General features: G+C 41.2%; 1 protein-coding gene across 4 annotated transcripts in view; it reads right to left on the bottom strand.

Moving 5' to 3' along the window:
• POGLUT2 (protein O-glucosyltransferase 2) overlaps positions 1–16,884 on the bottom strand; it is a 57,085-nt gene extending 40,201 nt beyond the window's left edge. The window contains exons 1-4 of one of the 4 annotated variants that reach the window (XM_072135527.1): positions 16,580–16,884; positions 10,241–10,446; positions 7,765–7,970; positions 7,047–7,124 (exon numbers count right to left, since the gene is read on the bottom strand). In XM_072135527.1, coding sequence (XP_071991628.1) covers positions 7,047–7,124; positions 7,765–7,970; positions 10,241–10,446; positions 16,580–16,755 — 666 coding nt within the window. In that variant the 5' untranslated portion in view covers positions 16,756–16,884. Of the gene's footprint in view, positions 1–7,046; positions 7,125–7,764; positions 7,971–10,240; positions 10,447–13,905; positions 14,018–16,308; positions 16,479–16,579 lie in introns of those variants that run through there. The other 3 variants (XM_072135526.1, XM_072135530.1, XM_072135529.1) reach the window with 3 other exon arrangements.
• Positions 16,885–25,276: the final 8,392 nt, after the last annotated feature.

Raw genomic sequence — 25,276 nt, 5'->3', positions numbered from 1 at the left:
CACTAAATCTCGAAATATAGATGTCAGTGCCTGTCCAGCAGCCGCGAAACCACAACCAGGCTTGGCACTAGCTGTCAGACTAGGTAGGTGAGGTAACCGGAATAGACCAGTGTGCACAGAATACTAACACAGGACTGAGACAGGGACAAACAACAGATACAGGACTTCAGGCGAGTTATACACAGGTCAGGTCAAGATCAAGCGGGATATATACAGGTCAGGTCAAGAACAAGCGGGTTATATAAAGGTCAGATACAGGCAGAGAGACAATGAAACCAGGTCAAAACCAAGATGGCTGCAGGTACAGAATCGGATACAAAACACAGAATACCAAACAAGATAGCAAGAGCACTAGATACACGGGTAAGACTTGAAGAATAACCAGCCAGGTAAGGCTACATTCACACTAACGTATGGGGGACGTATATACGGCCTCCTCCTCCTCTCCCCGTACACTGCCGTTGCCCGCTACGGTACGGTACGGGCGGGCAACGGCAGTGTGAATATAGCCTAAAATGGGAATGGGCAGGTATATGAGGCCGATCCCGGTCACGCCTCCAGCAGCACACTGGGGGAACTGTCCATCAGGCTAGTAACCCTTGCTGGGCAGAGCTGAAATGCAAGGAGCAGGGTGTGGCTAAGTTTATCCAAACACAAGCATTAAGCCACAGTTCACACACAAATAAACGCCATCTATTCCGCCAATTGCGGTTAGTGCGACACTTAGGCACGGACGTCACAATAGAGTTATAAAAGTTATGCAAATTAGCCTGGTGCACTCAGGCTACGTCCCCGTTGCGCCTCAGGGAGCCTTGTATTTTAATGTATACACTCCCCCCGTCACCTATCTAAGCGCTACAGGGGATGTGCACACATTTAAATACTAGGCTCTCTGAGGCACGTAGCCTGACCCCCCAAGCTAATTTGTATAAGATTCAGAGCTATAATAAAAGAAGTCCTCAGGAAGTTGTTCCTCAGGGCGCGTTCACACGTTGCGTTTTGGTTGCGTTTTCATTGCATTTGAAACGCATATACAACAGCTGATGTGAGGTAATTTGCCTAATTACATTACCGTTTACGTTTGTAAATGCAATGTTAACACATGCGTTAACAAAACGCATGCGTTAACACTTTGTTAACACATGCGTTAACATCACATTTACAATGCGTTTTGTAAACGTAAACGTTAACAGTGATGTAATTAGGCAAATTACCTCTCCTCAGCTGTTGTATATGCGTTTCAAACGCAATGAAAACATAGGTCAAAACGCAACGTGTGAATGCGCCCTTACTTTCTTACTAGGACACATCTACCATCACTAAACTGATGGAAGGTCCTTTAAAGAAGAGTATAACAGAACTTCAAAAATGTACCTGGACATTCAGGTACCAATGACCCTCATAAAAGAGAATTAAAATTTAAAAGGGAATGAAAATGTCCTAACAAATTATATAACAAAAGTCCCCCAAAGGGCCACTCCTACACAATATTGAACGTGACTTCTTTCATGCTCACACATACAGTAGTTCATTAAATCTGTGAACCTTATCATCATGAAAACCCTGGTCTTCATTGAACTTTATTGTGAAAACGCCTTCATGCCCCAGTTCATGGATTGAACTTTGAAACCATAAATTTACAGGAACCTGCAGTGAGAGTCAACTGAGTATATTGTATATAAAAGCAGGCTTTAAGCAATAGCAAGTGAGAAATCCATAGAGAAAAGACATAAGGGCAGATTTATCAAGCTGTCTGAAAGTCAGAATATTTCTAGTTGCCCATGGCAACCAATCACAGCTCAGCTTTCAATTTGCCAGTGCTAATGAATATTTTAAAGGGAAGCTGTGATTGGTTGCCATGGGCAACTAGAAATATTCTGACTTTCAGACAGTTTGATAAATCTGCCCCACAGGGTGTGCAGTCCCTAGGGATGCGGAATATTTCACTCATGCTCTGGTTAGAAAGATGGGGAACATCGCTTTTCTTTCAGATTTTCCAGTTGGTTACGCTAACCAGCTCTAAGCAATATTTTTGCAATTAAAATAAGAATTAAAAGTAAAAAAAGAGTGTGTAACTATCATTTAAGTTCTCTATGTGCAGTGGGATCTAACCATTTCATTACCGAGCATTTTTCCAGTTTTGCATTTCGGTTTTTTACTTCCCTCTTTTTGTATTTTCCATCTACAGAGACAGCGGAGGGCTTGTTATCTGCAGGAAAATTGTATTTTCTAGTGGCATCATATATATAGTCTCTGGTAAACGGGGCAACTATGGCAGTGATTTTTGTAGTGTAGCAGGGTTTTATTATATGGGGAAATGTCATTGTATTTTTATAAATATTTATACTTTTTTTTTTGTGTGTGTTTTTACTATATATGCCCCACCATGAGATCATAAAAGACCACTGGGGGACATTTTAACTTTTTTTTTTTTTTAAATATTTCTTTATTTTTCTTCTTTTACAAGTTTTCCCCTGTAACGGAGGCATCTATAAGAGCCTCAGATACAGAGGAAAACTATCACTGGTGGCGCTGATCAGAGCTGTACTGGGTCTAATTAGACCCAGCAGCTCTGTTTAACCCCTTTAGGCCCAGCGGTCACATGACCACCGAGTCTATAGAGCCTTCTAAAGATGTTGCTGCAGACTTGGGATCTGTTCCCGCTGACGTCTAAACTCAGTGGGCAGTCCTAAATGAGTTAAGGGATTCAGGGTGCGTTCACACGTTGCAGTTAAAACTGCATTGCAATTAGTTTCTAGGTGGTTTTAGGTACAGTTTTGTCAATTTCACAGGTGAAAGACATGAAGTGAACGGGTGAATTTGATTTTGAGGGTGCGTTCACACGTTGCAGTTAAAACTGCATCGCAATCAGCTTTGAGGTGGTTTTAGGTGAAGTTTTGTCAATTTCACAGGTGAAAGACATGAACTGAACGGTTGAATTAGATTTTTAAGGAGAAAGCTGTTCCACAAATCTCATTCACCTGTTGATTTGATGTCTTGCACTTGTTAAAAGAAGTAATGCCACCTAAAACCAACCCAAAACTAATTGCGATGCAGTTTTAACTGCAGCGTGTGAACGCACCCTGAGGGCGAATTCACACGTTGCGTTTTGGTTGCGTTTTCATTGCGTTTGAAACGCATATACAACAGCTGGTGAGAGGTAATTTGCCTAATTACATTACCGTTTACGTTTGTAAATGCAATGTTAACGCATGTGTTAACAAAACGCATGTGTTAACACTTTGGTAACGCATGTGTTAACATCGTGTTTACCATGCATTTTGTAAACGGAAATGTTAACAGTGATGTAATTAGGCAAATCGCCTCTCCTCAGCTGTTGTATATGCGTTTCAAACGCAATGAAAACGCAGGTCAAAACGCAACGTGTGAACGCGCCCTGACCGTCTAGAATAATCGTTTTTATATGATGATAAATTAGACAATTTGGGACTGCTGTATGACGTATCTAGACGTACAGCAGTATGGAAGTGGTTAATTTAGAAAGTTAGATGTTATTGTTACAGTATATCTCCAAAAATAATCAATACTCGGATGAAAAGTACAAAGGCTAGTGTAGCTCAAAAGTCACGCTGTAGTCCAAATCAAAAATAGGATACAGCAGTTTATACTAGAAAGCGGTAGAAAGTAATAAATGGCTGGGGATGGATAGGGATTTTCAGGAAGCACCAAGTCTTTATCTCCCTGTAATATATCTCTATCCTCGTACATTTTATCTAATCTCCATCAAACGCCATATCATGAAATTACAATAATCAGTTCAACCAAAGATATAGTAGTTAAGATAACAGATAGTATGGTTGTAATCTTATATGCAGCTACTGCATTTTTCTCTCTAAATAGATAGAATTCTCTTTTACCAGTAACTATTATATTTGTACTACAAGTGATATTTTATAAAGGCACCGATCGTGTAGAATGTAGACTGGGGCAACTCATTTTTTTGTATCAATACTGCAAATAATATCAATCTTTATTTATATAGGGCCATCAAATTCTGCAGTGCCTTACAAATCATAGGGGACATATGCAAATATTACATTACACAGTACAAACAGTCAGATGGAACAATAGGAGTGATTTACCATTCTTAGAAAATAGATGCAAAATTATTAAAGGAAATCTGTTACCACCTTTTACACTACTGAACGTCAGGTAGGGTATGAAATATCATTTATGGCAATGGCTCTCTTATGTTAAAAAATACCATTTACCTATGATAATTAACTTCAAAGTCATATGTGCCAAAAAACCTCACTCAGGCGAGTTCAGGCTCTATCTCCAAGAGCTCTATAGCACTAGAGCCATGCTTTTAGTGTCATTGTCATCCTTCTATCTGCTAAAGAGGATACAGGCAGTTAAAATCATTAACCCCTAGGCGCACCACGACGTTATACTACGTCCCCGGGGCTAGATGCTTAGCGCACCGGGACGTAGTATAACGTCTAGCTTCTGGGACCGGCTCACGAACGGAGCCGGTACCAGAAGCAGCGGCTGTCAGCTGTCTATCACAGCTGACACCGCGCTGTAACACCCGCGATCGGAGCCGGCTCCGATCGCGGGTGTTAACCCCTTACACGCCGCGGTCAAGCATGACCGCGGCGTGTAAGGGTGTTCCTGCTGTGGATCGGATCCCCCGTGCCGCTTACCGGGGGATCCGATCCTCTTCCGGGCAGCTCCGAGGACTGGCATGTGCCCCGGAGCTGCCCGGTCTCCATGGCAGCCAGACCCCTTCCGGGTCTGGCTGTAAACTGTCTGAGCATGCGCAAGCTTGCTCAGACAGTTTACACTGCTCTACAATAAAATAGTATTGTAGAGCAGTGTATTGAACTTAAACCAGTGATCAGAGCATCACTGGTTTAAGTTCAAGTATGTATAAGTAAAAAAAAATGCAAAAACAGTTAACACTACACTTAATAATAAATAAAAAATAAATACATAAAATATAAGCCCCTAAAATGTCACTTTCCCATAAAAAACTTAATAAAGTATAAAAAACATAAAAACACAAAAAAAACCTGCATATTTGGTATTGCCGCGTCCGTAACAATCTGCATAATAAAACAGAATTGTTACTGGACCCGCACGGTAAACGCCGGAGGAAAAAAACGCAAAAAACGTTCCGAAAAAAGATAATTTTTAATTAATACCCTATAAAAAATGCTCTAAAAAGTGATTTTAAAAATTTTATGCACTCTAAAATAAGCCCACTAAAAAGAACAACTGTTCTCGCAAAAAATAAGCCCCTAACCAGATTTGTCAGCCAAAAAATAAAAAAGTTATGCATATGAAAAGATGGTGATGCTAAAATGAATAAGATTTTCTCCAAATTAGTTTTTATTCAGTACAATTGAATAAAATACACAAAACCCCCACATATTTGGTATCCCTGCGTCCGTAACAATCTGTATAATAAAACAGAATTGTTATTAGATCCGCAAAGTGAACCCCGTAAAAAACAACCTAAAAAAACTCTCTCTGAAAAAGATGATTTTTTATTAATGCCCTTTAAAAATGCTCTAAAAAAAGTGATTTTAAAAAGTTACGCAATCTAAAATAAGACCACTAAAAAGAGCTATCATTCTTGCAAAAAATAAGCCCTTAAACAGATTTGTGAGGTGAAAAATAAAAAAGTTATACATATGAAAGACGGTGATGCTAAAATTAACAACAATTTTGCCAAATTACTTTTTATTCAGTAAAAATGGTAAAAAATAAAAAATATATATAAATGAAGTATTTTCATAATCGTGGCGACCCATAGAATAAAAATAATATACTATTTTTATGGTATGGTTAACGGCCAAATAAAAAACACATAAAAATTTTCCTAAAAATTGATGATTTTCATTTCCTCCACCAACAAAGAGTTAATTAAATCTCACCAATTAGCTGTAGATGCCCCAAAATTACATACCAGAAAAGTGCATCTCATGTGGCAAAAGAAATAAGCTCCTATAGGTCCACATTAAAAAAAAAGAAAAAAATTATAGCCTGTACAATGTGACATAGCAAATCTGATTTGGATGGCGCCTCCTTCCCTTCTATGCCCGGCCGTGCGCCCATACAGAAGTTACCACCACATATAGAGTATCTGTGTACTCGGGAGAAATTGGGTATCAAACTTTGTGGAGCCTTTTTTAATTTAATCCATTTTAAATGTTTAATTTTCCACCCAAAATGGGTGTATTGTGAAAAAATATTACAATTTGCAGACTGCACCTCCATTTTGTTTTAACCCCTATAAAACACGTAAAGGGTTAACAAACTTCTTAAAAGTAGTTTTTCATACGTTGAGGGGTGTAGTTTCCACAATGGGGTAATTTACGAGTCTTGCTATTATTTAGGCCTCTCAGTGTCAATTAGAAGTTGATCAGGTCCATCTAAGTACGGGTTTTGGCGATTTTACAAAAAATGTGAAAAATGATACCTAAATTCTGAGCCTCATAACATTCTAGTAAAATATGTGGAATCTTAAAAAACCATGCCAACATAAAGCAGACATTTGGGAAATGTAAGTTATGAATTTATTTGGGTGCTATGACTGTCTGCATCAAAAGTAGAGAATTTAGAACGTTGAAAATAAAGAATTTTTCAAAATTTTTGCCAAATTTTGTTTTTTTTCATAACTAAACGCAAAAGATTTCATCCAAATTTTTAAACTAATTTGAAGTACAATGTGTCACGAGAAAACAATCTCAAAATCCCCTGGATATCTCATAGCGTTCCAAAGCTATAACCACTTATAGTGACACAGGTCAGATTTGAAAAATGGGACCGCGTCCTTAAGGCCAAAATAGGCTGTGTCCCCTAGGGGTTAATGGAAAAATGAGCTGTGGATAAAGATCTAATTCTGAACTAAGTCTTCACCTGCAGTGTTTATCTCCGATTTTTGAGCCAGAGAACCAAAATCTGTGATTCTCATTTTTAAAGTGGCACCACAAGCATGGTTTTGGATAAAACGTCTGATTTCTACTTATATTTTTACCAGATTGATTTCATAGGTAAAGCTTAATGGAATCCCTTACCTTATTTGTCAAGGATAGAAGCAGTGAATCCATGAAAATCCTGAAGCCAACATGTTCTCCGTAGGTTTTTATATAAATCTAAAAAAATTAAAATCACAACTGTCATGAATCTGTTCTAAAGCACATGGTTTTATTGCTTGATGTAGAGAATGCTCAATCAGCATATAATGAAGTCAATGATTGTCTTAAACTTTCAGACAAAGATGGATTTAGTAAGACTTTTCTGGCAGACATGGATCAGCTGTCAGCCATAATACATATTGATTTGTGTTAAATATCAAAATGATTATTGCTCTAAATTGTCAAAATGTACCATTTAGTGCAAAAGCTTATCTTGAGTTTATGGTAAGCTTAAAGGGGTTTTCCCATGAAACTATTTAGGCCCTATCCACAAGATAGGGCCTAACTTGCTGATCACAGATCACAAGAACAAGTGGACCGATGGGGAGGAGGAGAGCAGGAGGAGGTTTCCCCTCCATAGGAAACAGCGGCGCACACTCGCAAAAAGATAGAGCAGGCTCTATCTTTTCCCGATGTACGGCGAAGAACGGTGCCACACGTGTGGCACCATATCGCCACTGGGCCGCCATTGCCATTTATGAAGACTTATATGCGGCCACATATATATGTCCCCACAGATGGGTGTCTGAATGTACCCCAACACTGAGGAAGCTAAATGTTTCTAATAACGCTAAGTGACTATGGCCACAAACCATACCTTATTATTCTTGATGGTGTAATGACACAAACTCTGGCGATCACCAAATCTTTCTGGGATTTCTATGGCAATCTTGTCAGGATCAACCATTGGAAAATGTTTTAGATCACGTTCAATTTGTGGAATGGTGTCATTGCATGACATATGTCTTATCCAGATGTCACTATCTGGTTCAGGGCAGTGACATTCTTCACTATAAATTGGGCCTGAAATAAAAAATGTAACAAATAAGTACACACAATTGGTGATCCAAGTGATGGCATAACCTTGAACCGTAACCGTTATTTGAGATAATTTTTTATACTGTGTGCAGGGGGGTGTGATGGACATTTTTTGTATATACTTAATTAACCCCTTAATACCACTGGCCTTTTTCGTTATTCGGTATCCATTTTTTTGCTACCCACCCTAAAAAATCCATAACTTTTGTATTTTTTGCATGTATACAGTGCTGTGTATACAGCTTTGAAATTAGAAATTGTCCTTTCTAATGACAGTATTTAATATTCCACGCCGTGCCCTGGAAAGCCGGAAAAAAATCCAAATATGGTGAAATTGGCCAAATTAAGTTTTAACAGATTTTTTGAAAATGACAATTTTTGTACAAAAAAAATCTTGATTTTGACCAATTCTGACACTAATAACTTTTTCAGACTTCAGTGTATAGAGCTGTGTAAGGTGGCAATTTTGGTGGGACAAGATGATGTTTTCATTGCTAACATTTTCGGGACTGTACTACCTTTTGATAATTTTTTATTCAAAAATGTTTTTTTATATTTATAATGGAAAATGGCAAAAAAGTGGTGATTCTGACAGTTGGGTGCTATTTTCCATTAGCGGGCTCACCACCAGAAATGAGCTGACATCCAATCTCTGTGTTAACCCCTTCACGTTCAGCTTGATCTTTGAAAATACTACTTATAGCATACTACAGACAGGGAGAGAGCAGAAAGGGTCAACGCTGTGTAACAAACAGCAGAGGAAAGAGAGACCTGTAGACAGATTTGCCATAGCAACGTAGAAGAAACATTGTAGCTAAGGGACACTTTACAGCCTGTCTCTTTACAAACAAAGAATTTCTTAATGTAGCATAAAAGAAAAATGTGCAGAACACACCACCCCACACAATATCAAAATCATCTGAAATTACTTTTTATATATGATCAGTGAGGATCAATTAATGAGGAGCATATCTAGTCTTCATGGTCTACCCTGGCAAAGTGCCATACCTATGGTTGAAGGTGTGCCTAGTTCATATATTCTTAATTGAGAGGTGGGGTCCTGTGCGTCTGATTCTCACCGATGCAATACAGATAGACTATAAATGTTAAAGGATGCTCCATTCCTGCTTCTAGGTTCCTCCTGCTCTGCTTTTTCTGGTCTCATGATATATTCCCCACATTAGTGACTGTAGTGGGTCAATGGTCGAGTCAACTGGCTGCCCCCAGTGATGACAAGCCCCTGGTACAATCATTGCTGAGCCAAGAAGCAGCAATCTGAGGCATAGCAGCAACGAATATGTGTGGTTAGTATGCTAATGTTAGTATGCTGGGTTGTTCAATTTTTTTAATTACAGGTTTATACCTCTAAATTCATGGGCTCGCAAGGGGAAAGCTGTATTACTCCACAAGGATGTTATTTTTAATTCATACGGTGATGACATCTGAAGAGACATAGTAAGCAGTACTTTTAATGTTGTATCTTTCCTTGGCCTTCAGGGGTCACTATTGCCTTTTCTTTTTCATGCTTTACATCAATGGTTCCCAAACTTCATAAATGCAGTTTGGGTTGAGACCTTTGTCACCTATTCCCTATACATAAACAATCTTCTGTATAGAATCATTCAGTTCCACACATTTTATACATTACAGTAATGAAGGCACCATCTCTTGACACTCTGCTTGCAGAAGTGCATTAGGCTATACAGAAGCCACGCACAAGTGCAGTGGTAAAGATAACAGCACAACAAGGTAGTCTATACTAGAATATGATTAAACTGCTTTTTTAAGAACAGTCACTGAACTATAGTATAACTATAGTATTAAATATAACTAAAGGGGATTCTTATAAGACACATTGGGTGAGATTCATCATACGTTCGCACTCCGTTCACCATCATATGATAAAGCCTAGCCCCAGCCGCAACAGCAGATACATAGTGAGGCTTAAGACACGGCTGGCGGAGAAAACTATGCCAGCTCCAACTTTGGCATTGTTTTGTGTAAAAGCCTGTAGGCATTCAGCTGTGATGCTCTCCGCCAGCAGCCGCGCCATTCCACGCTCACATGGCGTGGAGGTGGTGTAGTCTTGAGAATACAGTACACTACAAGAGATTTCAGTGTTTCTATGCCAGAAAACTGTGGTAGAAGCACTGATAAATGTCCCCCATGGTCTCCTCAATCACTCCTGCAATTTGTACATTATTCCAGCTCACCAAATGACGTCAATAAACTCATATCCATACAGGACAAAATACCTTTGAGAAAATATGGAGATTTAGCAACATGTCTGCCATCAACTTTAACTTCGATCTGAAGATCTCTGTAACTGGCAAACAGTTTGTATCGTACAAGGAAGGTCCCATCTTTTCTGTCAAGTAGCTGAACCCCCACTCGGGTATATTGCTCCCCCACTGCAGTGATATAGACTTGGAACTGGTTCTTTTCAGGTGTAGAAGTAAAACTGTGAAGACAAGAAAAGAATTCCATTAGTAAACATGGAAAAAAAACTTTACATTAATATATTCACTTTATGTTTAATCCGTCGTTTATTGAGGAAAGAATAAAAACAAAACAGTCAAATGATATACAAAGAACAATTTGGTCACAAAGGACCAGATATACAATATTTTACAATACAACTGAACAGCGGTATTATGTATGTGAGCAGGAGGAACCACTAATAGATTGTTAAGCATGATAACAGACAAGGGGAGATTTATCATCAGTCTCTTAACCCCTAGGGGACACAGCCTATTTTGGCCTTAAGGACGCGGTCCCATTTTTCAAATCTGACCTGTGTCACTATAAGTGGTTATAGCTTTGGAACGCTATGAGATATCCAGGGGATTTTGAGATTGTTTTCTCGTGACACATTGTACTTCAAATTAGTTTAAAAATTTGGATGAAATCTTTTGCGTTTAGTTATGAAAAAAAACAAAATTTGGCAAAAATTTTGAAAAATTCTTTATTTTCAACGTTCTAAATTCTCTACTTTTGATGCAGACAGTCATAGCACCCAAATAAATTCATAACTTACATTTCCCAAATGTCTGCTTTATGTTGGCATGGTTTTTTAAGATTCCACATATTTTACTAGAATGTTATGAGGCTCAGAATTTGGGTGCCATTTTTCAAATTTTTTGTAAAATCGCCAAAACCCGTACTTAGATGGACCTGATCAACTTCTAATTGACACTGAGAGGCCTAAATAATAGCAAGACTCGTAAATTACCCCATTGTGGAAACTACACCCCTCAACGTATGAAAAACTACTTTTAAGAAGTTTGTTAACCCTTTACGTGTTTTATAGGGGTTAAAACAAAATGGAGGTGCAGTCTGCAAATTGTAATATTTTTTCACAATACACCCATTTTGGGTGGAAAATTAAACATTTAAAATGGATTAAATTAAAAAAGGCTCCACAAAGTTTGATACCCAATTTCTCCCGAGTACACGGATACTCTATATGTGGTGGTAACTTCTGTATGGGCGCACGGCCGGGCATAGAAGGGAAGGAGGCGCCATCCAAATCAGATTTGCTATGTCACATTGTACAGGCTATAATTTTTTTCTTTTTTTTAATGTGGACCTATAGGGGCTTATTTCTTTTGCCACATGAGATGCACTTTTCTGGTATGTAATTTTGGGGCATCTACAGCTAATTGGTGAGATTTAATTAACTCTTTGTTGGTGGAGGAAATGAAAATCATCAATTTTTAGGAAAATTTTTATGTGTTTTTTATTTGGCCGTTAACCATACCATAAAAATAGTATATTATTTTTATTCTATGGGTCGCCACGATTATGAAAATACTTCATTTATATATATTTTTTATTTTTTACCATTTTTACTGAATAAAAAGTAATTTGGCAAAATTGTTGTTAATTTTAGCATCACCGTCTTTCATATGTATAACTTTTTTATTTTTCACCTCACAAATCTGTTTAAGGGCTTATTTTTTGCAAGAATGATAGCTCTTTTTAGTGGTCTTATTTTAGATTGCGTAACTTTTTAAAATCACTTTTTTTAGAGCATTTTTAAAGGGCATTAATAAAAAATCATCTTTTTCAGAGAGAGTTTTTTTAGGTTGTTTTTTACGGGGTTCACTTTGCGGATCTAATAACAATTCTGTTTTATTATACAGATTGTTACGGACGCAGGGATACCAAATATGTGGGGGTTTTGTGTATTTTATTCAATTGTACTGAATAAAAACTAATTTGGAGAAAATCTTATTCATTTTAGCATCACCATCTTTTCATATGCATAACTTTTTTATTTTTTGGCTGACAAATCTAGTTAGGGGCTTATTTTTTGCGAGAACAGTTGTTCTTTTTAGTGGGCTTATTTTAGAGTGCATAAAATTTTTAAAATCACTTTTTAGAGCATTTTTTATAGGGTATTAATTAAAAATTATCTTTTTTCGGAACGTTTTTTGCGTTTTTTTCCTCCGGCGTTTACCGTGCGGGTCCAGTAACAATTCTGTTTTATTATGCAGATTGTTACGGACGCGGCAATACCAAATATGCAGGTTTTTTTTGTGTTTTTATGTTTTTTATACTTTATTAAGTTTTTTATGGGAAAGTGACATTTTAGGGGCTTATATTTTATGTATTTATTTTTTATTTATTATAATGTGTAGTGTTAACTGTTTTTGCATTTTTTTTTACTTATACATACTTGAACTTAAACCAGTGATGCTCTGATCACTGGTTTAAGTTCAATACACTGCTCTACAATACTATTTTATTGTAGAGCAGTGTAAACTGTCTGAGCAAGCTTGCGCATGCTCAGACAGTTTACAGCCAGACCCGGAAGGGGTCTGGCTGCCATGGAGACCGGGCAGCTCCGGGGCACATGCCAGTCCTCGGAGCTGCCCGGAAGAGGATCGGATCCCCCGGTAAGCGGCACGGGGGATCCGATCCACAGCAGGAACACCCTTACACGCCGCGGTCATGCTTGACCGCGGCGTGTAAGGGGTTAACACCCGCGATCGGAGCCGGCTCCGATCGCGGGTGTTAGCGCAGGCTGTCAGCTGTACTAGACAGCTGACAGCCGCTGCTTCTGGTACCGGCTCCGTTCGTGAGCCGGTCCCAGAAGCTAGACGTTATACTACGTCCCGGTGCGCTAAGCATCTAGCCCCGGGGACGTAGTATAACGTTGTGGTGCGCCTAGGGGTTAAAGTATAACTGTTCTAGTTGCCCATCGCAACCAATCAGAGCACGTCTTTCATTTTCCCACAGCTGTTTATGAGATTAAAGCTGAGACCTGATTGGTTTCCATGGGCAACTAGAACACGGGCTATGGCGCAAAGCCTTGGTGCGGTGAGCACTTGTTCTGAGCTGTAGCTGCAAAAAGATAGAGCATCTCTATCTTTGGCTGTATCAACGGCCATGCGGTTACTATCTTCTATGGAGAGGGGCGCTGACGTGTGCCTGCTGGGCATACGTTAGTGTGCATGAGCCCATAGCGTGAGAGTGATAAAAATAAAAGATAAAACATGCAAAAGGAAAAAAAAAGGAAAGACAGAAAAGAGAATGGGGGATTAGGGGAAAGGGGAAGGATAAAAGGGAGGGAATATAAGGCCACAGCCCCTACACGGGTCTCCACCCTTCTCAGGTGAGCAACAAGGGCTAACAGGCCAATATACATCATTCAATCAAAAAACCTTGAAAGCTGTCAGATTCCTGATATGTCACCAAGAGGGCTGCCAGGTGGTATATCTTAGGATCTGGTAGTCCCACTCCCCCTCTAAGCTTAGTGCAGGACAGAACTACAAAGCTAATATGACTTGATCCTCCCCCGATATATATCTCTGGAACCCCAAGTGGAATCTGGAAAAAAGGAGTATGGGGGGGGAAGGCAGCGCACAATCTGATACCGGTGAAGAAGTTAAGGCATACGGGCAAATTTATTTACCTGGTCCAAGGAGTTCGCTGAAAGTGCATTGTATGACAATAATGCACTCTACCACGATTCACTAAGATTGTGCCCCCGATGTCCTGCATGTATCGCTTCCCCGCTCAGGTCCGCCGGAGTTCACCTTCTTCTTCCTGGTGCATATAAGTGCATTGTTTTGCGACACAATTTGAAATTAAATCCCGCGCTCAGTCCGATTCAGTTGGGTCATCCGATGCCACGCCCCCCTGATTTCTGTCGCATGAAAGCTCCGCCAAAAACCGATCACATGCGACACAATCCCAGCGCAGGCACCTGTCAAAGCCACGCAAATCGCGAAAACAGCGCACAGTCCAACGAAAGTGTGATCCACCACCCTTAGTTAATAAGCAACATTATGTCCATGTCACCCGGAAATTTGGCACTAGGAGCTGCTTACTAAAGTAAACAGCCAAATTCAGGGATCACTACAAAGCACTTTGCTGAATAAAGAACTGTAAGTTATTCTTCACCAAACAGCAGGCAATGGCCATAAACACCAGCAGACTACAGGAAGGTGGTTAACTAGGTGAGCCTAGTAAAGTATCTTCTGGCTGTGTTGGTAGTGTAGGAACAGATTCCTGATGTGGACCTCGGTTCTGGTCTGGTGTCAGGGCAGACTTCCTGTGCTGACTGGACCTGTGGAAAGGACCTCTGGATCTGACTAGACTGACTTAATCTGACCTCGTGCTCCCACCCACATGGGGCTTTATAAACTCCCCTGGTGAGGTAGCAGGGGAGCCAATAGTCACAGTGCCTGTCCCCAGTAGCCAGTAGTCATAGTATCTGACCCCAGTAGACAACAGTCAGGCTGCTTAATCCCATTTGCCAATAGTTGTAATGCTTGCCCCCAGTAGCCAATTGTCACAGCGTCTGCCCCCAGAAAAAACTGTCACAGTGCTTATCCCGATGTAATTGTGAATGAAAATAACAGAAACAATTACTCACCTTGTTTCTCTTTGCCCCTTCTTCTCTTGGCACCTTCATTTCTCAGACACAGGACATGCGACACACACAAGTCTTAATGAGGCATCCACCTGCAACGGGTTAGTTCTGACCCAGTGGTGGCCTGTGCCGCATCCCCTGCAGACCACACGCCTTTGAGATGCGGTCCATTGCCACAAGTAAGAGGTGGAAGGAGGACATATCCAACAGTATAAACATATAGTATGAGCATATAGTATAAGAATATAGTATGAGCATATAGTATAAGCATATAGTATGAGCATATAGTATAAGAATATAGCATGAGCATATAGTATGAGCATATAGTATGAGCATATAGTATAAGCATATAGTATAAGCATATAGTATGAGTGTATAGCATGAGCGTATAGTATGAGCGTATAGCATGAGCATATAGTATAAGAATATAGTATGAGCGTATAGTATGAGTGTATAGAATGAGAATATAGTATGAGCATATAGTATAAGCATATAGTATGAGCATATAGTATGAGCATACAGTATGTGCATATAGTATGAGCATATAGTATGAGCATATAGAATGAGAATATAGTATAAGCATATAGTATGAGCATATAGTATGAGCAAATAGTATGAGCATACAGTATGAGCATACAGTATGTGCATACAGTATGTGCATATAGTATGAGCATATAGAATGAGAATATAGTATAAGCATATAGTATAAGCATATAGTATGAGCATACAGTATAAGCATATAGTATGAGTGTATAGCATGAGCGTATAGTATAAGAATATAGTATGAGCGTATAGTATGAGCATATAGTATAAGCATATAGTGTGAGCATTTAGTATGAGCATTTAGTATGAGCATATAGTATGAGCATACAGTATGAGCATACAGTATGAGCATACAGTATGAGCATTTAGTATGAGCATATAGTATGAGCATATAGTATGAGCTTATAGTATGAGCATACAGTATGAGCATACAGTATGAGCATACAGTATGAGCATATAGTATGAGCTTATAGTATGAGCATACAGTATGAGCATATAGTATGAGCATATAGTGAAGCGTGTTGCTCACCCCTCACCAAGTGCTGTAACTTAAAGCTGATGGGCCACACTGCAATGTCTGTGCCAGGCCCCCGACTGTAATGTATAGTTTACAGAATAGTCTTCTCATATGGGAAAGGGACACCTTATGAGCCCCCTTAGTCTTTTTGGGCCAGTTGTGACCGTAACCTCTTCACCCCCTACAGTTACGCCCCCGCCCTCACCCCTTTAATAATAGTGCATAAAAACTACACATAAGTCATTTATAATATATTACCATGTATAAAGACTGTAACAATCGACCCTAATAGACAAGTTCACTTTAATCCTATGAGAGAGGTGACATTATAGATAGGAAAGCACCGGTACCGCTGATTAGTCGGTAGAGATGTCAATTACCTGGTTTACAGGACGGAAAAGACTCGGAACCGCCACCCCCTGAGGAATGCGGGTCTGGACCATACATGAGGGAGATGGTGAGGGGCAGTGGAGACAGACAGAGCGGCTGCTGCTTTATACACTGACACTAGGGGGCGCCGATAGCTCATGTGCCCGGAGCAAGAGCCGCGCTCCTCTCTCACATCCCTCGCATCACACTGCGCATGAGCCTGTGAGACAGCAGCATGTACAGCCCTAGTGTACAGTACAGCCGGGGCTGCAGCGCACTTACTTGTTGCCTTGTGTGTCCGCAGCCTGGATGTAGAAGTAGCGGGCAGGGAGCGCAGCCTCTCCCCGCAGCCCCGGCCCCCACACCCTGCTCAGCTCCGCGCTCACATGAGGGGGGCTCTCCGTGCACAGCAGGGGGGCTGCGGCTAGGGCGGCTACTACCAAGAGCTGCCAGGACATGGACAACACTCAGTGCAGGCCGCCAGCACACATGGGCCTCACTGCCAGCAAAGTAGGAGACTACTGTGTGCTCCAGATGTGATGGGAGGAGCTGCTCCCGCCCCTTCTCACTGTACCCGGGCTGTGAGGGGCACACAATAAGTATTCCTCCAGCAGTCACTTCACACACCGGCACAGCCAGGGACTCCTGCCATCACCTGACATCACAGCCCCTGCTCCTGGGTCCCAGGGCACTCAGACCCTTTCTATTGGTGTATAAGCCTGGGGTAGTTTTGGTCTTATATTTTGACCCCCAACTCTGGTACATGGCTCCAATCCTTTACCTTTGGCCTGCACTCTGGATTGTGACTTTTCACACCCTGCACTAACTTCCAGCTCTTACCTTGTAGTCTGCTTGACCAGTGGACCCCCGCAGGAGGTGGTACTAGCCGACACCTGGGACCGGAGTCTAAGTTGCACCTGGTCTTCACCAGAGCCAGCCGCAATGTGGGATGATCTTGCTGTGGCAGTGTGCCACCAGGTCGTCCCACAGGTGCGACTAGCCCGTGGTGGCAGCCAAGGTTGAGGTAAAGTTTCAGCGGGCAGTCTCAAAACCTCCTCCTGCTCTCCCTGGCCACCCAGGATGTGCTGTGATCAGTGCTATTTTGAAGCTACACATCCTTAGCTGCCTGGGACTACAGGAGGAGTAATGAGCTGCAGACAAGGCTGCGTTATTAGTGGAGCTCCTGCTCTGGGCCTCGCAGTTCTTTCTGTTAAGAGAACCCTGTAAGGAAGCTACAACGAGAATCTAAGTTTCTCTTCTTCCTTTCAACTGTATTGGTGTCCTCAGGACCCATGATGCTATAAATAAATGAATATAACAAAACTCAATATCAGTAGTCACAAAATGGAGCTTATATAGTTTGATTTTATGATTCACAAAAATGTATGGCCTCTCTATAGTATGAGGAGTTATCACCAAGATGGCTGCCACTGGAAACTACAAGTCCCATGATCTTTTAGTTCTCAGTAACTCCTACCTCTTATGCTCTGCCCCCACTGATGATCTAGCAGGTTTTCTGGCTCTGTTACCATAGTAATGATGTGTAACTGCCATCACCAAAACAGTGGCCATACTGGATGCACTGCAACCAACCGCCTACAGCCAAACTAGTGGTGATCACATGACCTGCCCAGGCAGGTGCAGGACATATGATGTGGACATGTTACCAGCAGCCATCTTCTGTCCTGTGTCTGCTCCACACGGAGGAAATTAACCGACTGATTAAAGGGCCAGTAGCATTTTAATTCTTCATTACAGTCTATGTCCACAGCATTCTGCTAAGGGGAGCAAAATTTTAATTTAACTAATTACATATTGGCTTATATTTTAATTACCAATTTGTATATGAATTGTGCTGATTCCTGGAATACCCATTTAAATAAATGGGTTTGGTTGTAGTTTGGGCACTCAGTCTCTAAAAAGTTCGCCATCACTGCCCTAGTCCATAAGCACTGCTACTTGCAGTGTAACAGCCTGTGAATCTGCAGCACGGAGAGCCTCTAGTAACACCCTCCACTTCAGGCATAATTTTAAAAGTTGATTTTAGAAGGAAGCAAGCCATGGATAACAAATATAAGACGTTTACCACAGTCACAGTGCCTGTGATCTATGAGTAAGTGCCACTAGTTTTTCATGCTTGACTTTGATGGTAGATTTCCTTTAATACCAATAAGTTATTGGCTACATTCTTTGAATGGAAATAGATGCACATCATACTGTATCTGTGGTAGATATTTTTACAGCCTTTTTAACTGTTGTAGTAAAGTTACAACATGTTGCATTCCAAGGTTTATTACTACAGTTTATGGGACTCGGCCCCTATGCTGAAACAGAATTGAAGACATGCTAGAGGAGACATTGAGGGGAAGAATAATTTAACCTTTTTATAGATAACCATTTTCCTGTTCTGTCACGAATAGTGGATAATGCCTACAAACCCTAAAAATGTGCTTGTACATAATACAGTTATAGATAGTCCCCGACTTAGGAGCACCTGACTTCGAATGACTCCTAGTTAGAGACAGACTCCTCTGCCCACTGTTACCTCTGGTGAAATTCTCAAATTATGGTAATTTACTGAACTGTAGTCCCAGGCTGCAATGATCAGCTGTAAGAGTTATCATAGGGATCCGCACCAACCTTTTTTATTAATCTTTGTTCCCAAGACAACCCAAAATTAAAAAAATTAAAAAGCAAAACAAATTGCCTGGGTTTACACTTTCAGAATATACCTATTCCAACTTACACACAAATTCAACTTAAGAACAAACCTGTAAAACTTTGATTGTAATCTGGGAATTGCCTTTAGTAGAAAACTAATCACTTTCTGTGTTGCAAAGTCTACACCTGCACATGTATAGGTCTTAGTTCCCAGGGCTGGGATAAGCAGCACAGAAAGACACAGACACCTGGGCACATAGCCATGTATATAGAAAACAGAAATGCTTTGCAGAGGGTGTAAAAAAATTATAAAATACTGAAATGTTATAGGTTAGCTTGAATATACTTTGTGCAACTCCCAGAAACACCATTAAAGGGGTTTTCCAACAAAGACAAGTTAGGCACTATCCACGGTCTCAACACTAAGCCCCTACTGAGCAGCAAGTTAGGCCCTATCCCTTGGATAGGGCCAAACTTGTCTTCATGGGAAAACCCCTTTAACCCCTTAAAGGAAACCTACCACCACAAATCTACCTATAAAGGTAGATCGGGTGGTAGGTGAATCAATGGGACGTGAGGATAGCCCTTTTAAGGGCTAATCCTCACGTCCCCGCACTGTTTTATAAACTTTTATTACTTATATATGTTAATTTACTTATGCGGCTACCGGGGCGTGGAGTAGCCGCATCTGAGGTTACACGAGGCGGCTACTCATGGCCGGCGCCAGCACCCGGCTTACCCGGGCAAGTGCCGGGGCCCCAGAGGTCCCAGAGGGGCCCACGGCACCAACTGGCAACATAAGTAAACTCAATTACATCGGCATACTTGTTGCCGATGTAATTGAGATAAGCGCTGCACTCACACTGCCGGCGCGTCTGACAGGGGGCGGCACCGCAAGCGGACCCACACAAAACTTAATAGCATCGGCGCGGCCGATGTATTTCTGCCGCGGAGCGTCTGATACTGTGCAGGACGGTGCCGACGTGATGACGTCACGCCGCCAGCGTCCCTGCTGCTGCACAGTAGACGCTGCTGTCACTCGGAAGATGTAGCAGATGAAGAAGATGCGAGCAGCCCTTGAGGTAAGTTAGCGTTTATTATTTTTTTTCTGGCCACTAATAATGTGTATTTTATTAATGGATCCTGGGGGGGATGTATATTAATTAATGGAGCCTGGGGGGGAGGGGTTGTATATTAATTAATGGAGCCTGCAGGGGATGTATATTAATTAATGGAGCCTGGGGGGGATGTATATTAATTAATGGAGCCTGGGGGGGGGATGTATATTAATTAATGGAGCCTGGGGTGGGGGTGTATATTAATTAATGGAGCCTGGGGGGGGGATGTATATTAATTAATGGAGCCTGGGGGTGGGGATGTATATTAATTAATGGAGCCTGTGGGGGGGATGTATATTAATTAATGGAGCCTGGGGGTGGGGGTGTATATTAATTAATGGAGCCTGGGGGTGGGATGTATATTAATTAATGGAGCCTGGGGGTGGGGGTGTATATTAATTAATGGAGCCTGGGGGGGTATGTTAATTAATGGATCCTGGGGGGGATGTATATTAAGTATATTAATTAATGGAGCCTGGGGGGGTTGTATATTAATGGAGCCTGGGGGGGGGGGATGTATATTAATTAATGGAGCCTGGGGGGCTGTATATTAACAGCGCATGGGGGGCTGTATATCAATATTGGTATCTTAAGGTTCTGCGTTTTTAATGCCACCACATGAGTTCACTGCTAAGGGGCCCAGTGAGGCGCTGTCGCCCAGGGGCCCACTGAAACCTGGAGCCGGCCCTGCGGCTACTCCACGCCCCGGTAGCCACATTACCTCTCCTACTCACCATGTTCGGCGCGCAGCTGCTCGTAGCTGCGCACCCTCGTCCGCCGATCCTGCCGTCTGCGCATGCGCAGAACAGCAGGCCCGCGCCTGCGCAGCCCCGGCTTCAGAGCAGTGACCGCGCAGGCGCGGGCCTGCTGTTCTGCGCATGCGCAGACGGCAGGATCGGCGGACGAGGGCGCGCAGCTACGAGCAGCTGCGCGCCGAACATGGTGAGTAGGAGGGGTAATGTGGCTACCGGGGCGTGGAGTAGCCGCCTCGTGTAACCTCAGATGCGGCTACTCCACGCCCCGGTAGCCGCATAAGTAAATTAACATATATAAGTAATAAAAGTTTATAAAACAGTGCGGGGACGTGAGGATTAGCCCTTAAAAGGGCTATCCTCACGTCCCATTGATTCACCTACCACCCGATCTACCTTTATAGGTAGATTTGTGGTGGTAGGTGCCCTTTAAGGACGCAGCCATTTTACAGCTTAAGGCTCAGTCCCATTTTTTGGATTCTGACCTGCGTCTCTTTATATGGTTATAACTTTTGAACACTGTTACTTATCAAAGCGATTCTGAGATTGTTTTTTCCCCACATGTTGTGCTTCATTTTAGTGGTAAATTTTGGCTGATAAGTTTTGCATTTATTTACAAAAAAAAAGAAAAAAATGATGAATTTTTAGAAAAATTTGTCATTTTCGAAATTCAAAATCACAGCGTTTTCAGGCAGATAGATTTACCACCTAAATAACTTGCCGAATAACATTTCCCATTTGTCTACTTTACATTTTCATAATTTTTGAAATGTTTGGATAATTTATTTTTACGTCACGCGGCCTACAAATCGAATAGCAATTTTCCGTATTTTCAGAATTGACTATTTTGGGGATAAATACTGTTTGAAATCAAATTTTACATATTTAGCAACAAAAACCCCCTATATAACCAACCCATTTTCAAATCTGCACCCCTCAAACTATCAGAAACAGCATTTACAAAGATTGTTAACCCCTTGAGATCTTCATAGTAATTGAATCAAAATGGCGGTGAAATTTAGAATGGTCAAATTTTGTCGGTTATACGTTCATTTAGCCCTAAAATTTACACATTTCCAAAAGATAAAAAGAGAAAACTCACCATAAAATTTGTTCTACAATTTCTCCTGAGTGCAGCGACCCCCCACATGTGGCCGTTACTTGTGTTATGGGGGCACAGCGAGGCGCAGAAGGGAAGGAGCACCCTGCAGCTGCCAGGATTTTAGTTTTCTCGTTGCCCCTTTTTGAAGGCAATAAAATTTTCGCTTTTCCGTTATTTGGGCCATGTGACGGCATTTTTTTTGCGGGACGAGATGCTTTTTCCAGTGTTACCATTTTGGGGTTGGTATCACCTATTGTTGAAAATTTAGGAACTTTTTTTGAGGTCATGAGTAGAAAAGCATCAATTCTGTACTGGATTTTTTACTTTTTTTTTTTTTCGTGTTCACCGTATAGCCTAAAAATCATGTTATCTTTATTCTATGGGTCGATACGATTATGGGGATACCAGACATGAATATTTTTTCTTATGTTTTACTAAATTTGCCAAATAAAACCCTAATGTGGGGAAAAATCTATCATTTTTGCATCGCTGTCTTCCAAGTGGCATAACATTGTTTTGTTTTTGGCTACAGAGCTGGTTGATGGCTTGTTTTTTGCGGGACATTTTGTTCTTTGCAAATGTATCATTCTGGAGTACATATGTTTTGTTGATCACTTTTTATTCCATTTTTAGTGGGATATAATAGGTAAAAATCATAATTTTTGGCGGGTTTTTAACGTTTTTTTTTTACGGCGTTCATCATATGGGTTCAATAGTTATTTAGTTTTATTCTATGGATTGTTACGGATGCGGTGGTACTATATATGTGGGGTTTGTGTTATGATTTAGACTTTTTTGAGTGTTATATGTCTCTTTATATGTTTTGGGGCTTATGGGCATTTTTAGTGATTTATAAAGTAATTTTTTATTGAAAAACATTTTTTTTTACATTTTTTTACATGATCCACCATGGGATATGAACAAGCAATCATCTGATTGCTTGTTCTTGATAATACTCTGCAATACTAATGTATTGCAGGGTATTATCAGTGCCAGCCTATGCAGATGCATAGGCTGACACTTTTCCTTTAAGATGACGTCACAGACGCCATCTTAAAGGTAAACCCTCCAGGCTTCTCTGGGGTCCCGATCGGACCCCAGAGGTGCCAAAACAGCGATCGCCCCCCCTGAAAACGGCGCGGGGGGGGCCGATCGTGGGGTAAAGACCCCCAGAAGGCATGTTAAATGCCGCGGTCGCGTTGACCGCGGCATTTAACGGGTTAAACACCCGCGATCGGAGCCCACTCCGACCGCGGGTGTTAGCCGGGGATGTCAACGGTAGATTACCGTTGAAATCCCGCGGCTAACGATGCCGGTTCGGCTGCTATACAGCGCTGAACCGGCATGGTCTCTGCGCAGTAGCTGTACTGCGCTGAGCGCTATTCGCGGGACTCAGCGCAGTACAGCTACGGCGCAGAGCGCTAAGGGGTTAAGCTACTTTTCCCAAAATTATGTTGATGAACTCTATGTATCGTTTCTCTAAGAAGCGCTGTTCTCAAGGGAACGGAGTGTTATCATTAACCTCTTCCCGCTCAGCGTCCGATATATCGGACGCTGAGCTCAGTGACTTAGCGCTCAGCGTCCGATATATCGAACGCTGAGCTGATGCCGGTTTGGCTCAAGATCTGAGCCGAACCGGCATCGGGAAAGACGGGGTGCCGGCTGTGACTGATAGCCGGCACCCCAGTGTAACACCCGCGATCGGAGTTGTCTCCGATCGCGGGTGCTTAACCCGTTAAATGCCGCGGTCAGCGCGACCGCGGCATCTAACATGTATCTGGGGGGTCTTTCCCCCACGATCGGCCCCCCCGAACCGTTTTCGGGGTGCGCCGATCGTTGCTATATACCTGCAAGAATTGCCAGTAAGATGGCGTCTGTGACGTCATCTTACTGGCACAGTGCCAGCCTATGCAAGTGCATAGGCTGACACTGATAATACTCTGCAATACATGAGTATTGCAGAATATTATCATGAAGAAGCAATCAGATGATTGCTTCTTCATGTCCCATGGTATAAAAGTGAAAAAGTAAAAAAAAAAATGTTATTCAATAAAAAAATAAAGTAATAAATCACTAAAAATGCCCAAAACCCCCAAAACATATAAAGAGACATATAACTAAAAAAAAAGTCTAAATCATAACACAAACCCCACATATATAGTATCACCGCGTCCGTAACAACCCGTAGAATAAAAGTAAATCATTATTGAACCCCCACGATAAACGCCGTAAAAAAAAACTGCTATAAACCTTCCAAAAATTATGATTTTTAGCTATTCAATCCCACAAAAAATGCTATAAAATGCGATCAAAAAACCATGTGTACTCCGACATGATACTGGTGCAAAGTACAACATGTCCCGCAAAAAACAAGCCATCAACCAGCTCCGTAGCCAAAAAAGTAACAATGTTATGCCACTTGGAAGACGGCAATACATAAATGATAGATTTTTCCCCACATTAGGGTTTTGTTTGACAAATTTAGTAAAACGTAAGAAAATATATTCAAGTCTGGTATCCCCGTAATCGTATCGACCCATAGAATAAAGATAACATGATTATTAGTCTATACGGTGAACACCAAAAAAAAAAAGAGTAAAAAATCCAGTACAGAATTGATGCTTTTCTACTCCTGCCCTCAAAAAAAGTTCCTAAATTTTCAACAATAGGTGATACCAACCCCAAAATGGTAACAATGGAAAAAGCATCTCATCCCGCAAAAAAAATGGCATCACATGGCCCAAATAACGGAAAAGCGAAAATTTTATAGCCTTCAAAAGGGGCCAATGAGGAAACTAAAATCCTGGCAGCTGCAGGGCGCTCCTTCCCTTCTGCGTCTCGCTGTGCGCCCATAAAACAAGTAATGGCCACATGTGGGGGGTCTTTGTACTCAGGAGAAATTGCAGAACAAATTGTTTGGTGGGTTTTCTCTTTTTATATTTTGGAAATGTGTAAATGTTAGGGCTAAATGAACGTATAAGGGAACAATATGACCATTCTAAATTTCACCTCCATTTTGATTCAATTACTATGAAGATCTCAAGGGGTTAACAATCTTCGTAAAAGCGGTTTCTGATAGCTTGAGGGGTGCAGATTTGAAAATGGGTTGGTTATATAGGGGGTTTTGATGCTAAATATGTAAAATTTCATTCCAAACTGTATTTATCCCCAAAATAGTCAATTCTGAAAATCCGGAAAAGCGATATTCTTTTTGTAAGCCGCGTGACATCAAAATAAATTATCCAGACATTTCAGAAATTATGAAACTGTAAAGTAGACAAATGGGAAATGTTATTCAGCAACTTATTTAGGTGGTAAATCTATCTGCCTGGAAACGCAATGATTT

This window comes from Engystomops pustulosus, chromosome 2 (genome assembly GCF_040894005.1).
Source record: "Engystomops pustulosus chromosome 2, aEngPut4.maternal, whole genome shotgun sequence".
Classification (NCBI taxonomy): domain Eukaryota; kingdom Metazoa; phylum Chordata; class Amphibia; order Anura; family Leptodactylidae; genus Engystomops; species Engystomops pustulosus.
This window is presented reverse-complemented; position numbering and strand designations above follow the sequence as displayed.